General features: G+C 41.9%; 1 protein-coding gene across 1 annotated transcript in view; it reads left to right on the top strand.

The window, feature by feature from the left end:
* The window catches only part of sdk2b (sidekick cell adhesion molecule 2b), a 981,988-nt gene that overhangs the window by 746,282 nt on the left and 217,935 nt on the right, over positions 1-17,771 (top strand). Inside the window, exons 26-27 of the mRNA XM_078571006.1 lie at positions 8,398-8,513; positions 13,932-14,121. Of these exons, the coding sequence (XP_078427132.1) occupies positions 8,398-8,513; positions 13,932-14,121 (306 nt within the window). The remainder of the gene's footprint in view (positions 1-8,397; positions 8,514-13,931; positions 14,122-17,771) is intronic.

The following is a 17,771-nucleotide window of genomic DNA, read 5'->3' as shown; positions in this document are numbered from 1 at the left end:
TGGGAAGGTGAGGTTGGTTGGTGGGGACCCAGAGGCAATCATGGACCCTGGGGAAGGGAAGGAGGAGGTCGGGGAGGTGAATGTGGATGGGGGTGAGATTTTCAGGAAGGAAAGGAAGCTCGCACGAACCTGCCTCCTGTTGCTGAGAACATGTCCATGCTGTGATCATCAGATTGTGAACCTGAGCCTGCTCTAGATCTAGGTTCCACCGAGGTGTATGTTTCTGTGGTGCAGGGTGTGGGTAAGCGCTGTGATGGGTCTTCCAGGCTGCTTATTTCCAGCTCTTCAATGGAGGAGGTGTCCTCTTGGCTGGAGGTGAGGACCTGGATGGAGCTGATGGAATGGCTGGCTGAGGGTGTCGGTCACTTGTCAGAGCTCCCTGTGAAGCAAGGCAGATCTAATTAGTGCATGGCAGCAGAGTCAAAAATAGGAGAGAGAGCACTCACAGTTGTGTTAAGAGAGGGATGATGTGGTGAAGGATCCTTATGAGGGTGTTCGCCGCTGACTTCACCGTCACAGCAGGCATGGTCCATGTCCTCACCAGTCAGTGCAATGGCACACTCTTCAAAGTGAGCGAGGGGCCTAATGTGGGCCACTCCACCCTCAGTCTGGGACCTCTCCCTGCTGATGTGAGCAGGCTTCACCTGCATGAAAACACATGGTGGGAGTGTGAGCAGGACACATGACACTGTGTGGAATGTTTGTGTGGTGAGCGGAGCCATGGACAGGATGAGGATGTGAGCTTTAGAGGATATGAGCCTGATGGAAATGTGAGGGTGTGAGTTAGTTGGTGGTGTTGCCCCTTGAGGTGTGAGGTCCCTGTGGACGTGTGATGGGCTTGTGAGTGTGTCAGTTGAGAGTGATGTGAAGAGTGAATTACCCTGATGGAACGGATGAGACAGATGAAGAAGAGTCATTTGACATAAGAGTTGAAACGTTAACTCTGTTTTCCTCTCCACAATACTGAGTTTTTCCAGCATTTTCTGTTTTTGTTTCAGATTTACTGCATCCGCAGTGTTTTGCTTTCATCCTTTTTTGGCATTGGCTGGCTCTACTCTTTTACAGGGCGTTGGCGCTGACCACCGGCGCCACCACCTCCAAGCCAGATTAACGAGATTGCTGCCCATCCTGCGGCCAGAGCAGGGGTAGAGGACAACACGGCGAGCCCCCACTGCAACCAAAAGATGCTGAAGGGATGCGTCATTGAACCTGGGGGCTGCAGCCTTTTTGCCTTTCGGGGCCATCCTGTCTTCTTTGCAGCAGTCGTGGGTTGGAAGCGCTGAGAGGTGTGCGTGCGGCTGGACCTTAAATATGGCGCCCAGCGTGATGAAGTGGCGAGGTAATGGCGTGGTGGGCAAATGAGAGCCCGCCCGCCATGGAAACAGTGTGTTTCCCGGGAATGTATAATTAATGCGGTGGGCTTAGGACGATATGGCATGAAAAGCACCCATTGCGGCCGGTGGGTAAAATATCGTTTTACCTGCCTGCCACCGCACTTAGTGCAAATCTGGGACGATTCCACCCAGAGAGTTTCAGAGAGGAAATGCCACAGTTTAGGGCCTTGGTAGCTGAAGGCACTGCCAGCAATGGAGGAATGATGAAAATCAGGGACGTGCAAGATGTCAGAATTTGAGGTGGCAGAGATCTCAGTGGGTTGCACAGCTGGAGGGGATTATAAAGATGGGGAGAGGTGAGGCCATAGTCCAATTTGGAAACAATGTTGAGAATTTTAAAATCGAGGCATTGCAGGACCAATCTAGGTCAGTAAGCACAGATGGATGAACAATGCTAGGATACAGGTTTTGGAGGAGCTCACCATTAGTTTAGTAGCCAATCTAATTACAACTTGGCATGAGATCAGTGTGCTTCAATCCGGGAATAATTTTACTGTAGCCTTCATGAATCTACATCAGTCCAGTGATTATTTGATTCTGATAATGATGTAGATACAAACATTTTTTATTGAATGTATAAAAGATCAAAGACAGTGGTGCAAATATAATTATAAACTGATCCTATCCTAGAGCCATTTGATTAAAGCCCATATATAGGATTAACCTGGTGCCGGAATCATTGTAAATTTAATTTCCTGATAGCTGATCTTCCAATGCTTGCAGCTATCAGCTGTGATTGCATATTCTAAGAAAGGGCAATGCAAAAAGGCTTTTAATGCGGTGGTATTTAATGTAGAATTACATCTACGTTCAGGGTGCAGGAATCATTGAATTCCATTGAATTGTAGTGGGAAGCAAGGTCTAAAATAAAATGTAGTTATCATCAACCAGCTAGGTAGCCTACCTGTTTGTATGGCACTGTAGCTCATACAAGTCTGCTCTGTCTGCCTTGTCATATCAAGATTGTATCGAAATATCTGATCACTATCTGATCAAACATCTGATCCAATCAAGGGCAACAAAATCCGGCCTTGCTAGCGACGCTCACATCCCATGAAATAATTAAAAGTATTCCCGGTGGCTCACAAGTGAAGTCCCTACCTTTGATCCAAGTGGATAAGGAAAGTCACAGCTTTGATCACTGCTCTGTACTGAGTTGGCTGATCTAAGAGCTGCAGTAAAGATGCTGCAACTCGTCACTGCTCCTGCGCTGATAAAGGGAATACTGGCAATGATTTCTTCTCCTGGTAGATATACAGTGACTCCTACTAGAAGTGCATATGTGTTTTTCATTGGCTGAAGATTGCTTTATCTTCCACAGTCAGAAAACCCATGCAGGAGTCACTGCCTAGACTCATACCCAATGAAAGCCATTTGAGCAAGATACTGGAGGGCACCCATTGTCCGGAGAACCAAACCTAAATTGCAGAGGGAATAAATCTGATCACAACTCACAAACCATCAAATGATGCTCTTTATATTTCAAACAGGAGACTAATGGAATCATGAGAGAAAAGTAACTGATCTAAATTGTTTACATCAATATAGTTCATATTTCAAATTATTTTCATCTACCCTTTAATTAGCTGCCACATGGTATATGTAGAATACATGGTGGGAAACCATGGAATAGGCTATGTTTCCCACTTATAATGCTGATCATAACTCAGTTGCATTTTGGAACAGATCAGACTGTAGCTTTTGGATCTTTAATTAAACCAGGCTGTTAGCAAATGTCAGGAACAATATTTAACCATTTCTTCTTGGAATTATGCTGCTTTGAGCTCCTGTAGAGTCAGGATTATTTGGTAGGCGGGATGGCTGTCTTTGAAATTAACTTCCCATTTTAGATTATTCTAATTGTCCTGATCAGATTATGACTTTGTATTTCATATTTTTTCAAGGTAATAATAAAAGAGAACTGAGCTACAGTCCACATTTTGGACAAGCAGTGCTCACTGATGGTTTCTTCAGGGCTGTAGAGCATTCAGCAGAACTAAATAATGCCAAATCTAAACAGGTATCCCTCTTCTTCAATCTGTTGGGTGTGCAGTTGTAAAGCAGAGAGCAGCAGTGCCGTTGCTGTCTCCTTTTCTTTTACTTAAAGTCAGTCTTGGATGACAACTGCCAATCCAGACAATGGTGAACCTAGGAGTGGTTAATGAAATTCTTTCAGTTGTTTTCGGTTGGTAGGCAAAACTGAAATTATTGGATGGTAGATAGTAAACTTCAACCCTCATCTCATTGAAAAGAACTTCCATCAAAATGAAGTGAACAGCTACTTGATTCCAAGTCTGGGGCACAGAAGCTTGACATTTCCTGTTTAAAATTTAACTTAGAATATGTTTGTGAAGGAAGTCATGGTTAGGAAGCAATCTTACTTATTGCCTCCTCTTCTTCTGAAGGAGAGTCATGCGAACTCAAATTTAACTCTGGTTCTCTCTCCACAGATGCTGCCAAACCTGCTGAGTTTTTCCAGCATTTTCTGTTTTTATTTCAGATTTCCAGCATCCGCAGTGTTTTGCTTTTACAATTGTTTCAAGATTGGCCAATGCAGCTTTGGTGGACCACCTCCTTTTTGTTCTAGGGAACCTCTGTGGCCGATCTTCAGCCTGTAGATCTAAGTGGTTCTCAGCTCAGGCTTTTGACTAGATAAGCTGGAATTCTTTAGCCCCCAGCTCAGTCCCCTTGCTGCAATGTTCTCTGTTGTACCCTCAGCTTCCAAGCATTCACCACTTTGTCAGTGGCCCTAAGAACTGCAGGCAGAGCTATGTTGAGAGAACTAGGCAAGTAAGTGGAGCTGGTCAAAGTGGGCAATTCAACCAACTCTGGGCCAAGTTGGCCACATCTGAGTTTTTAACTAAGTCCCCACAACAATCCTTTGACCCCAGCTCCACAACTGATAATTACTATTCTCTGTTTTAATTAAAGTTCAAAAATCATCATTCATAAACTTTCAAATTATTTTGAATAAACTTTCAAATAGCCATTTGTAAATGCATGTGGCTGTTTTGTAATTGATGTGATAAGCTGACAACCCTGTTTAATATACGATATAATGAATAATTGTTGAGCAAGGGAGAATCACCATACATTTAGTCGTCATTATAAAATCCCTCTCTAACTTACTTGGTCTAAGCCCTTCTCTCCCTCCCCATTTGATATACTCTCTTTAGTTTAGTCTTATTATTTTGTTTTTGTACAAATTGATTTAACAGTGGTTTTGATACATTTGATACGAATGATGGGACTGCTTCCAAGAAGCAAACAAATCCATGGTATTGACTATGTGGCTTCTAAAAGCATTTCCATGATTCTGCCCTGCCAGTATTGCAGGATCAGATTATTCCCATATCTTTATTCCTGCGATTCAAAAGCATATCTGTTTTCTTCCAGTACAAGTTGAATTGATGGTAATTATTTATTTTTTATGAACAAGAAATAAAAGCAAACAATATTCTTGATGTGCTGAAAGTCTGTGATAATTGATATGTTATGATGTATTTTTAATGATTACTGCAATGTAAAATATCTTTCAATAGGACACTTGACATCATTATAGTTTTATTGCAAGCACTAAAGCTCCGCTGAGTCTGAGCTTTCTAAATTTTAAACAGCTTCTTAGTGTGTAGTTATTAATGATGACACTTGTGTATTAGTGAAATATTTTCACTATCAGCATGAGTAATTATTGCCTGTACAACATAAGGGGTAGAATTTTTAGCTCGGCAGGTGGGCACATGCCCGACCTGACCGAGTGTAAAATGACACGCGATGATGTCAGGCGTGTGTCCCGGCATCATTGTGCGTTCGTGTGATATTTCAGTCGGCGGGTGCGCACCCACCAACAATTAAAAGGACTATTAAGGCCATTAAAAAATTAATTAAAAGAAATTTTTTGCTGCCCATCCAACCTTACGGTTGGCGGACAAGCGAAAAGGCCAAGCAGCCTTTGCACTTTTTTGGAAACCTCATCCACGGGCGGGGTGAGGTTTCTAAAAGCAAATAAAAGCTTTATTTTTTTCATTAATAACATGTCCCTGCTCATGTGAGTCACATGAGGGGACATGTTTCATAACATTTATAAAATCTTTAATTTTTTTTTTTGAAATCAGTTCATCTCCCTGAGGCACAAAGATTATGAAGCGCGCATGCGCGAAGGTTGCATTAACCCATCTCGCATACCCCGCCCCCCCCACTCCACCGCCTGCACAGGCAGCGCTGAGCACTGCTGCTTGCGTTTCACACTGGGTGGGCCTTAATTGGCCCGCCTGCGTGAAATTGCCTTCCGGGCCCGATCACAGACGGCGGGCAGCTTCCCGACTGCCCCCGCCCACCCCCACTGAGCCCACATGCCAAGGGCAAAATTCTGCCCTATGAAATGTATGCCTTACCACAAAGAATATAATGTGGGTGGAGCTGAAAGATATTGTCCATTTGCCTTTTTTGTTTTTGTTTTTATCAGAGCATGCACAGGTTGTTTAACATGTTCAAGTGTAAATTGGGTGTAACCTGTAATAAAGGCACTGATTGTAGTCACTAATTTACATTCCTTACGAATCTATTTGGCCGCACCACATAAGACAAAAGCAAAATTCTTCAAATGCTGGAAACCTGAAATATAAACAGATGTGGAGAGGGAGAGAGTTAACATTTTAGTTAAGGGGCCAGTTAGCTTAGTTTGCTAAGAGTGTGGCGCAGAAGAACACCAACAGCCTAGGTTCAATTCCTGTACTGGCTGAAGTAGCTTGGGGCCTACCCCATCGCCTTGCCCCATAATGATGATATCATGGCACAGGCCATTATTAGCAGCCCTCAGTGGACTGCAATAAAGGGTAAAGCAAAGAAACACCCTGTACTGTCATCCACTGCAGCTGCTGACATCTTCGATCCTCCTTGACTCTAGGATCATGCAAAAGAAGCCAAGATATACTACTGAAATCAAATTCCTTAGCGTAGGTTTTACTGTAAAAAGTGCGACCTTTGAAATCACATACAGCTTGAACAACAAGGAGTCTACCACCACGACTAACATTTCAGGTTGATGGCTTTTCATTTCCTGTAAGGACACTTCACCCATTACATATCTTCCATGGTTTCAAGCAAAGCTGACCAGAGATCATCTGATAGTTTGAGGGACAGCACTGTATCTCTGTTTTCCTCCTTTGACCCTTTCCTCCAAATGGAATCCCCTGTTGTCAGATTCTCTGCCATTAGATTTTTCTTACTCAATCCACAATATCTTTTGCAAGACAATTTCAATAGCACGCTCAAGGCTCTCCTGAAGGCTCGGCTGGTTGAATCAGTGGGTAGCTGAGCTATATTAAGCAAAGAGGTCCCAGGTTTGATCTCTGGCTTGATCAGTAGACACATTACAGCTGGCCTTAGTCCCCCTGGTTTAGGAATGGGAAAATCAGCCAGCATTTCTGTCCCTTAGCCAGCCTTCTTCTAATTATCCTTCACTGCTATTCTGTCTTCTAATCAATATTACTGCAGCAGTTTCAGGGAATCAAGCCTGCTGCACTTCATGGGCAAGATTTCATGAGTTTGCAAAATTACTGTAAGATTAGGAATTCCTGTCCACAGTGAGCAGCAACAGTAGAGGGAAGAGCTGTGAGAGATGAGTCAGGGAGCAGATGATTTTCAGTGGCCTAGTTTTTAAAAGAAAATTGGGAAAAATTGGCTTGTGACACTACAATATGTTATTGGATTTCATCTATTTAAATATTTAAGCTTCTGATCAACATAATTCTCTCATAAAGCCTATTGATAACTGGGGAAGTTTGTAGCAATGAAAGATAGGCCTGACTTGATGTAATGCAATAGCTTACAATTATATACACAGTTCTAGTATATCCTGCAGTAATTTGTAAATAAATTTAACGTAAAGTTCAACAGTATAGAGCAGTGTTCTTCATTGCAAGGCCCTCGAGCCACTGGCGGCTCCCATCGACACTGAATGCAGTTCCCCAACTCTTCCGTCCATTTCCAGGAACTACTTTATCCTCTGAGGGTCGCAGCTACCCGGGGCCCAACCCAGCATTATATTCCTATATATTTAATTTTTAACATTAAAAAATGTGTACTGAGCCTATCAAAAGTCATTCTTCTTTGCATGTCACATTGACCACATGGTACAATGTGCGCCGATAAGTATGTCTAAGAATTTGTATAGGAATTCTTGTCCACAGTGAGCAGCAACAGTATAGGGAAGAGCTGTGAGAGATGAGTCAGGGAGCAGATGAGCATGATTTTCAGTGGCCTAGTTTTTAAAACAAAAATTGGGGAAAATTGGTTTTTGACACTGTTGTAAACGGTCGTATAGTAACAGTTATATTACCATAGCAACCATCATAGAACTAGCAGACTATTCAACCCCCATTAGTGTTGTGTATTTTTTTGGCCCAAGTAAGTTATTGGAGTAGTAAGCAGTGATAATTTGTAATCGATGTGGCTCTCACAGTGCAGGCTTTTTTCTAAAGTGGCCTTTACTTGAAAAATAGTGAAAACAACTGGTATAGAGAGAAAGTGGTTAAGGGCTGATTTCACTCATGTAAGTGAAGTGTTAAATGATAAGTTCAAGGTGAATGCAGAATATTACTTTGAGGTCAGCAGAACAAGAGAACGTGAGTTTAAATTAGTGAAATGGATACTAAGACATAAAATCTTTACTCGAAGAATGATGCACATTTGAATAGGTAATGAAAGCAAAGGCAGTAAGAGGAATTTGGAATGTATTTGGATGTTTGAGGTGAAAATGAGAGGAATATTCTCATCCTTGATGTTTCGCGTTCTTCACTTGGATGGCTGGGATTAATACATTAACATGATATTAGCAGATGGTGTTGCCTTTAGAAGATCCTGTAAGCGTCATTGGTACTTTTGTTACAATTGTTGAGATGTCGATTGCAAATATGTAATTATGGTTAAATCTGAAATTCTCATTGTAACTGTGTAAGGACATTTGTTCCATGTATAAAAATGCCTTTCTTTCTTTTCTTAGTTCCTTCGTCTGGACCAACAAATGTTTCTTCTCTTGCTCTTAACTCAAACAGTATCTTAGTCAAGTGGAATGAGGTTCCACAACAAGATCGCAATGGGCTCGTCCTTGGTTATAAGGTAAGTTGATTAATTTGGACAAAATCTTGATTTATAAAGCTACATAAAAATGAAGCATTTTGAGTCCACTTTTAAGCAAGAACACAAAAATATTGGGCAGAATTTTACAGCAGTGGGATTTTACGTTCCCGCTGCAGTCAATGGGGATTATAATGGCTCACCGCATTTTATGGCCCTGTCCCCGGCAAAACGGGGCCGTAAAATTCTGCCCATTGTATATTTAATTCAGTGACATTTTCATTTTTTCCAGATTAAATCCTGGTGTCTAAGAGATGAGGCAGAGGCCTCAAATGTAGGACAAAGTATACAAAAAGAAATATTGGGTGCTTGTGATAAAGAGACGGCAATAACCATGGGTGACTTTAATCTACATATAAACTGGAAAAATCAGATTGACAGTAGTAGCCTGAATGAGGAGTTCATAGCATGCTTTCAAGATAGTTTCTTAAAGCAGCAAATTCTAGAACCAACCAGAGAGCAGGCTATATTAGACTTGGTATTGTGTAATGTGACAGGATTAATTAATGACCTCAGGGTAAAGGCACCCCTAGGTAGCAGTGACCATAAAATGATTGAACTTTACATCCAACGTGAAAGGGAGAAGAGTGGGTCTAAGATTACTGTTGTGATATGGCAGATGGTAATTGCCAAGCTGACCAAATCCCAAAGGGAAACTTGGTCAAGCCATCACAATGATTTTGCTATTTGTATTTTAATGATTAAATTAAAACATTTATTAACAAAAGAAAAGAAGTTAAACACACAAGATGACAGATACACAGTTAAACTTAGTCTTATAAAAGATTTCTACTTAACTAGACTCTCAATTACACACCCCTTTCAGGCAACAGTCCGAATAGATTCTCAATTTATAAAAACATCCAGCAATATTACCACAAGCACCCACTGTTGCTATAAGGGAGATATTTCACACTACTCTCTCCCTGTCACTCAACAATGGAGCTCCAGGGCTCTTAACAAAACCTTGCACTCTGAACCAAACCAGCATTTCTCTGGGGTGGCTAGAGGCTGCTTTTTCACAGGTCTATTTCACACAGTCCATCTCTCAAGATCTCACAGGGCTACTCACCATTCAGCTTTCCATCTTTCTTTGAATACGTTTTCTCCCTTTTGACCTATAGATCCCATTGTTTCACCCTTGCTTTGGAAGTTACTTTTCCCAGAATATATAAGTCTTTCATGTTGTCCTTATGGCCAGTACTTTCGGGAAAAATAAACTTAATAACTTTGCATTATTTATCTTGCCAGTTGTAAAACATCATAACATGCTCCTTTTAAAATCAAACAACCTCTCAACTCATCTACAAATGCAAATTCCATTCACACTGTATCTGCTGAGACCTCATCTTAGTTTACCGATGTATTTTACACTTTTATATACACTACCCTTTGATGATTCAAACCTTGCAGCCTGGCCATCTTTAGTTTAATCAAATTAGACACACGCACGCATACACACACACACACACACAGACACACCCCCTACAAGCCTGCTTTAAAGTATCCCACAGTAATATTAGGAAAAATTATATTTCCTTTACACTATTGTTTTAAACTTAAATAAGGGGATCTTTGTGGGATGAAAGCTAAGCTAGCTGAAGTTAACTGGGATACTAGGCTAGGGGTTCCATCAATAAAGAAGCAGTGGCAGTGGCATTTAAGGGTTTTTTCCAGAATACTCAGAGCACGTATATCCCTACTATAAAGAAAAATTCTAAAGGGAGGACCCACCATCCGTGGTTAACTAAAGAAGTTAGGGAAAGCTTCAAACTTAAGAGAAAAACATATAACTGCGCAAAGATGAGTGGCAGGTCAAATGATTGGTCAGAATATAAAGAACGGCAGAGATTGACTAAAAGGTTAATCAGGAGAAAGAAATTTGAGTATAAGAGGAAGCTAGCTAGAAATGTAAAAATGGATAGCAAGAGTTTCTACAAGTAGTTAAACAGGAAAAGAGTAGATAAAGTGAGTGTTGATCCTCTAAAGAGTGAGAATGGGGAGTTAATAGTAGATAATAAGAAAATGGAGGATGAAATGAACAAATATTTTGCTTCTGTCTTAACTATAGAGGATAAGAAAAACATTCCAGTAACAGCTATAAATCAGATGGAGTGGAGAGAGGAACTTTTGGTGAAATTGCAATTGCTAGGGAAGCGGCTCTGAGCAAACTGATGGAACTGCGGTGTGATAAGTCTCCGGCTCCAGATGGACTTCATACTAGGGCCTTAAAATAAGTGGCTAATGAGGCAGTAGATGTGTTGGTGTTAATTTTCTAAAATTCCCTAGGTTCTGGAAAGTTTCCATCAGACTGGAAAGTAACACATATAACCCCTCCAATCAAAATGAGAGGGAGGCAGAAAACAAGAAACTATAGGCCACTTAGCTTGACATCTGTTGTGGGAAAGGTGTTAGATTTGATCATTAAAGAGGTTGTAGCTGGGCACTAAGAAAAACACAAGGTAATCGAGAAGAGTCAGCATGGTTTTGTGAAAGGGAAATCATGTTTAACCAATTTATTACAGTTCTTTGAAGGAGTAACTTGCACCCTGGATAAAGGGGAGCCTGTAGACATACTGTGCTCGGATTTCCAGAAGGCATTTGATAAGGTGCCACATCATAGGTTATTGCAGAAAATAAAAGCTTATGGCATAGGGGGTAACATATTAGCCTGGATCGCGGATTGGCTGGCTGACAGAAAACAGAGAGCATGCATAAATAGGTTTTTGCCTGATTGGCAAATATGACTAGTGGGGTCCCACAGGGGTCTGTGCTGGGGCCTCAACTTTTTATAATTTACATCAGTGACTTAGATGGGGGGAGCCAAGGCATTGTAGCTAAATTTGCAGACAGCACTAAGATAGGTAGGAAAGTATGCTGTGAAAAAGACATAAGGATTTTGCAGATGGATATAGATAAGTTGAGTGAGTGGGCAAAAACCTGGCAGATGGAGTATAATGTGAGAAAATGTGACGTTGTTCACTTTGGCAGGAGGAATAAAAAAGCAGTTAATTACTTAGACGGAGAACAATTGCAGAATTTAGAGGTGCAGAAGGATCTAGGATCTCATGCATGAGTCACCAAAGTTTAGTATTCAAGTACAGCAAGTAATCAAGAAGGCTAATGGAATGCTATCATTTATTATGAGAGGAACTGAACATAAAAGTAAGGATGTTATGCTTCAGTCATAGAGAGCCTTGGTTAAATCGCATCTCGAATATTGTGTGCAATATTTGTCTCCTTATTTAAGGAAGGATGTAAATGCATTGAAGGTGGTTCAGAGGAGGTTTTCTAGATTGATCCCAGGAATGAGTGGGTTGTCTTATGAGGAAAGGTTGCACAGGTTGGGCTTGTTTCCACTGGAGTTTAGAAAAGTGAGGGGCGACTTGATTGAAGTATATAAGATCCTGAATGATCTCGACAAGGTGGACATGGAAAGGATGTTTCCTCTTGTGGGTGAGTCCAGAACTAGTGGGCACTGTTTTAAAATTAGGGGACACCCTTATATGACAGAGATGAGGAGAAATTTTTACTGTCAGGGTGTTGTGTGACTTTGGAACTCTGCCTCAGAAGGCAATGGAAGCTGGGTCACTGAATATTTTTAAGGCATAGGTTGATGGATCTTGTTAGGCAAGGGAATCAAAGGTTATTGGGGGTAGATGGGAATGTAGAACTCGAAACACAAACAGATCAGCCATGATCTTATTGAATGGTGGAACAGGCTCGAGGGGCCGAATGGCCTGCTTCTGCTCATATTTCGTATGTTTGTATGTAAATGCATTTGGGGATTAAATGACACACTGCAAAAAAAAAAAAATGCTATCTTTTCATCTCTGGAATTTAAATGAATTTCCAGACCAGATAAAATTGAAGCATCTTTTCTTCACTGAGGAGCATAACTTTAATTTTTTGCAGCCCTCAAAGGGTTTGATTTTGTATTCAGCCCAGGTAGCAGACTGGTATGATGAACCCTTCTCATCTCTGTGGACTTAAATGGTGGAACTTGGGTTAAGGTGGACTTTCAGGTTGGTAACCAATGGAGTGCACACACAGGGAGATCCAGTGTACAGTTGCAATTGAGTCTCCACTCTCATTTGCTTAATTTTAGCAAGCTGCCAGTGCCTGTTATACCTCCTGAGGCAGCTCACAAGATTAGTGTATCCAATTTCAGGCTACCTGCCTCATCAGCTGCAGGACTGGGATAAGTTCTGGTAAAGGGGAGAAGAAAACAAGGAGATCATCAGTTGCCAGCAGCCCTCAGAAGTGCTTTAGAACCAATAAGAGCACTCATGCACCTCCTTGCTCCACATAACCTTTTAAAAAAAAAGTTTAGCTTTTTTGGTGTCAGTCTCTTGCTAGGTCACATCCACAGCCCATAAACCTGATAGGGGCAAATCCCAATGCCTGCTCCACCTTGGACAATCCAATTTCTTGGAGAGGACATAAAATAATCATTAGGCTCCACAGTGCACCTGGACAAAAGCCTGTCACCCTGGCTGCCTGAAAGTCATCTGACGCCAATATGATATTCGATGTTTTCAAAGCATCCTGGATGATTGGGCATAGCCCCGCGAAATTGAACATTTTTGAAGATGTACACAAACCATAACTAATTTCTACCTCCACTGATCTTCAGTGAAACACCATAAAAAGACTCAATCAGGTTCTTTGTGGGCATCATTCCACAGAAATAATTGGCAATCTCATTTGGAAAGGCCACAAACATTGTTTGAAATTTTGACATGTGTAAAGGAAGATCTAAGTTAATCCTCATTTTTTAAATTGAGCAGGGCTAGTTGAAGTTTACTTGTGTCCTTTGGCAGTCCTTGGCAATCTCTTCTTTGCCTCCACCTATCACTGGCCCTCTATCCAGCTCTACCTGTCCCACCCCACTTAAACAGCTTATACTTCACCTGATTTCTATTTTTCTTTAGTTCTGATGAAGAATCATACGAACTCGAAACGTTAACTGTATTCCTCTCCACAGATGCTGTCAGACCTGCTGAGTTTTTCCAGCTATTTTTGTTTTTGTTTTACATGTGTCCTGTTATGTTACTGATTGGAGTACATTCTGCTGACACTAGGTACAATACTGTGATATTGTTCCATTTTTCTGTTCTGAGATGACCCCATCCTGAAAAACGCAAAGAATTTTATCAATGGGGGCACCGTAACACTAACACTATTAACAAAAAGAAGTCTGCTTAAAATCTGAAGACCCCCTTCAATGCTGCCATCATTATTGGTGAACCTTCTCTTGGGAGAAATATGGACAACAAAAGTAAAGGACACTGTAATTTACTTAAGTAAAGGTCTACCAGTAAACATTTCTTCTATTCAGTGTTGCCAACAGAATTCTCTCACTATTCCCCCTGCTATTTTTTCTCTGTTTGAATGTAGGTCCTGTACAAGGAGAAGGATTTGGAGACTCCTATGCAGATCCAGACCATTGAAGGCAACGCCACACATGCTGTTCAACTTGTTGAGTTGGGGAAATATGTGCTGTATGAGATCCAAGTCCTTGCTTTTACCAGAATTGGAGATGGAATACCAAGCTTCCCACCCATTCTTGAGAGAACACTGGATGATGGTTGGTATTTTTACAGTGATGAACAAAAATAGATAAGTGGTCTAAAGCCACATTTTATGTTTTTAATTGTATCATACTGGGCTGGTGGGAAACAAGTTTACAGGGTTTCCTTGATTACTGTGCTGCCTTACCTCCCAGGCCTTCAGGTTTAAACTTGTCATGTAAGTTGTGAAGCAACATGAAACCTTTATTTACTACGCTGCTAATATTTACAGCCTGTACATAAATGATGGCAGCATAATTGTCAACAAAATTGTTCCTAACGTCACTTTACAAGTTTAATGAATTGAACTCAATTGCCCATGTGCTTGAAGAATTGCCTGTGAAATATGTTAAAGTTGTAGGAAGCCACATTTGCCCTTAGTTTTTTTATGTTGAGGGCTATTCCTGAAAAGGGTTAATGATGTTGATGTTGATAGTGATGTTGATTTTAAGACCTGACATGCAAGTATAAGCTCAGGTTTTCATTGTGGTTATTTGACCAAACTTATCTTCACTGTCTCAAATTTGTATCTGGTACAAGAATAAGGCAGCTAATTATATTTGGTAAAAAACTGAAATATAATCAAGGAAGGTCCAGATTTAATCATGGCCTGTTGCAAGTTAGCTGATTTTAGCTAGGACAGCAATCACACACTACAGTGTGTTCCGCTGCCTCTGAGCTTGGTGGGATTTTTAGCCAGGGTTTCCATTTCCAGTCATGATCCAGTGAATCCTCCTGGAATTGATGATGATATGAGAGAATTGGACTTGACCAGTGATGCCGTTCACTTTCAAGCCATGCGGCCAATTAACACACAGGCACATACGCTAATGGCCAAGGTACCGCAGATGACTGGTGCCTATGGAATCATATCCAGCCAGGAGACAATGCCTTCAAGAGAGGAAGGCAGGCAAGGAAAACATAGAAACATAGAAAAATAGAAGCAGAAGTAGGTCATTCAGCCCTTTGAGCCTGTTGCGCCATCCAATTTGATCATGGCTGATCCTCTATCTCAACGCCGTACTCCCATTCTCTCCCCATATCCCTTGATCCCTTCAGAGTCTAGAAATCTATTTCATTCTTAAATATACTCAGTGACTTGACCTCTGTAGCCCTCTGTGGTAGAGAATTCCATAGGTTCACCACTCTCTGAGTGAAGAAGTTTCTCCTCATCTTAGTCCTAAATGGCCTACCCCATATCTTGAGATTGTGACCCCTTGGGGAGAATTTTCTCCCCGTTGGTGGGGGCTGGGTGGAATCAGGCGCGGGTGGGCGTACAGCCGATCGCCGCCTGCGATCTGAGCTGCCTCAGGGAGATTAGTTTGATCTTTTAAAATTTTAATAAAGAGAAAAAAAAAATTTTAAGACATGTCCCCTCATGTGACACATGAGCCGGGGCACATCAATGAATTTCATTAAAATTTTTTATTAAACTTTAAAAACCTTCATGAAACCTCATCCCGCCCGTGGATGAGGTTTCATGATAAATGAGAAGGCCGCCTGGGCTCTTCGCCTGCTCACCAACCTTGAGGTTGGATGGGCAGCTCAGTTAATCATTTTAATTGGTATTTAAATGGCCTTAATAGGCCTTTGACAGTTCGGCGGGCTTGCAGCTGAATCTGGTGCCCGCCCGCCGAGCTGAAGACCTGAATAATGCGCGGTGACGTTGGGATGCACGCCCGACATCACCGTGCATCATTTTATGCGTCGGCAAGCGGTGCGCACCTCTTCTCGCTGACCCGAAGATTCTGGCCCTTGTTCTAGAACCCCCAGCCAGAGGAAACATCATCCCTGTATCCAGTCTGTCCAGCCCTGTCAGAATTTTATACGTTTTAATGAGATCCCCTCTCATTCTTCTAAACTCCAGTGAATACAGGCCTAGTCAGCCCAATCTCTCCTCATGCGACAATCCTGGCATCCCAGGAATCAGTCTGGTGAACCTTTGCTGGACGCCCTCTATGATAAGTATACTCTTTCCTAGGTAAGGAGACCAAAACTGCACACAAGACTCCAGGTGTGGTCTCACCAAGGCCCTGTATAGCTGCAGTAAGACATCCTTGCTCCTGTACTCAAGTTCCCTTGCAATGAAGGCCAACATACCATTTGCCTTCTTAACTGCTTGCTGCACCTGCACTCTTGTTTTCAGTGACTGGTGTACAAGGACACCCAGGTCCCTTTGTACATCAACATTTTACAATCTATCACCATTTAAATAATACTCTGCCATTCTGTTTTTTCTATTGAAGTGGATAACTTCATACTTAACCACGTTATACTGCATCTGCCATGTATTTGCCCACTCACTCAACTTGTCTAAATCACCTTGAAGCCTTTTAACATCCTCCTCACGACTCATGTTCCCACCTAGTTTTATGTCATCAGCAAACTTGGAAATATTACATTTGGTTCCCTCATCCAAATCATTGATATATATTGTGAATAGCTGGGGCCCAAGCACTGATCCCTGCAGTACCCCACTAGTCACCGCCTGCCATTCTGAAAAAGACACGTTTATTCCTACTCTGTTTCCTGTCTGCTAACCAATTCTCAATCCATGCCAATATGTTACCCCCAATCCCATGTGCTTTAATTTTGCACACTAATCTTTTATATGGAACTTTATCAAAAGCTTTCTGAAAATCCAAATACACTACATCCACTGGTTCTCCCTTATCTATTCTGCTAGTTACATCCTCAAAAATTCCAGTAGGTTTGTCAAACATTGGGGTGAATTTTTCCTATGGTGGGCGGGCTGTTCGGGCGCGGGCGCGGGCGGGCACAGAGCCGATCGCCGCCTGTAATCGGCTGCGCGCTGCCATTTTATACAGGCGAGCCAATTAAGGCCTGCCCAGCGTAACGCGCAGCCGGTAGCACTCAGCGCTACCTGTGCGGGCGGCGGGAGGAGCGAGAGAATCTCGCTGACGCACAAGCTGCCTCAGGGAGATTAAGTAGATAATAAAACTTTTCAAAAAATAAAGTAAAAAATTATTTAAACATCCCCTCATGTGACAGTGGCACATAAGCTGGGACATGTTTGTGAAGTTTACAGAATTTATTTATTAATTTTATAAAACCTTCAGGAAACCTCATCCTGCCCGTGGATGAGGTTTCCTGAAAAATGGAAAGGCCACTTGGGCTATTCGCCTGCCCGCCAATCTTAAGGTTGGACAGGCAGCATTGTTAATAAGTTAAATTAATTTTTTAATGGCCTTAATAGGCCGTTTGACAATTCGGCGGGCATGGAGCCGCCTCCAGCGCGTGCCTGCTGAACAAAATATCGAAATGACACGTGATGACGTTGGGACGCACACGACGTCATCTCGCATCATTTTACATGTCGGCATGTCGGACCCGCCCCTGCACGCCGATGCCAATATCCTGCCCATTATTTCCCTTTCATAAATCCATATTGACTTTGTCTAATCCCGTTGATATTTTCTAAGTGTCCTCTTATCATACCCTTTATAAAAGACTCTAGCATTTTCTCTACCACTGATGTTAGACTAACCAGTCCATAATTCCGTTTTTTCCCTCCTTCCTTTTTTAAGTACTGGGGTTACATTTGCCACCCTCTAATCTGCCGGGACTGTTCCAGAATCTACAGAATTATGTAAGATGACAACCAACACATCCACTATTTCCATGGCCACCTCCTTTAGTACCCTGG

Source organism: Cetorhinus maximus, chromosome 24 (assembly GCF_964194155.1).
Source record: "Cetorhinus maximus chromosome 24, sCetMax3.hap1.1, whole genome shotgun sequence".
Lineage (NCBI taxonomy): Eukaryota > Metazoa > Chordata > Chondrichthyes > Lamniformes > Cetorhinidae > Cetorhinus > Cetorhinus maximus.
The sequence above is the reverse complement of the archived record's forward strand: the minus strand, read 5'-3'. Positions and strand labels throughout refer to the sequence as shown.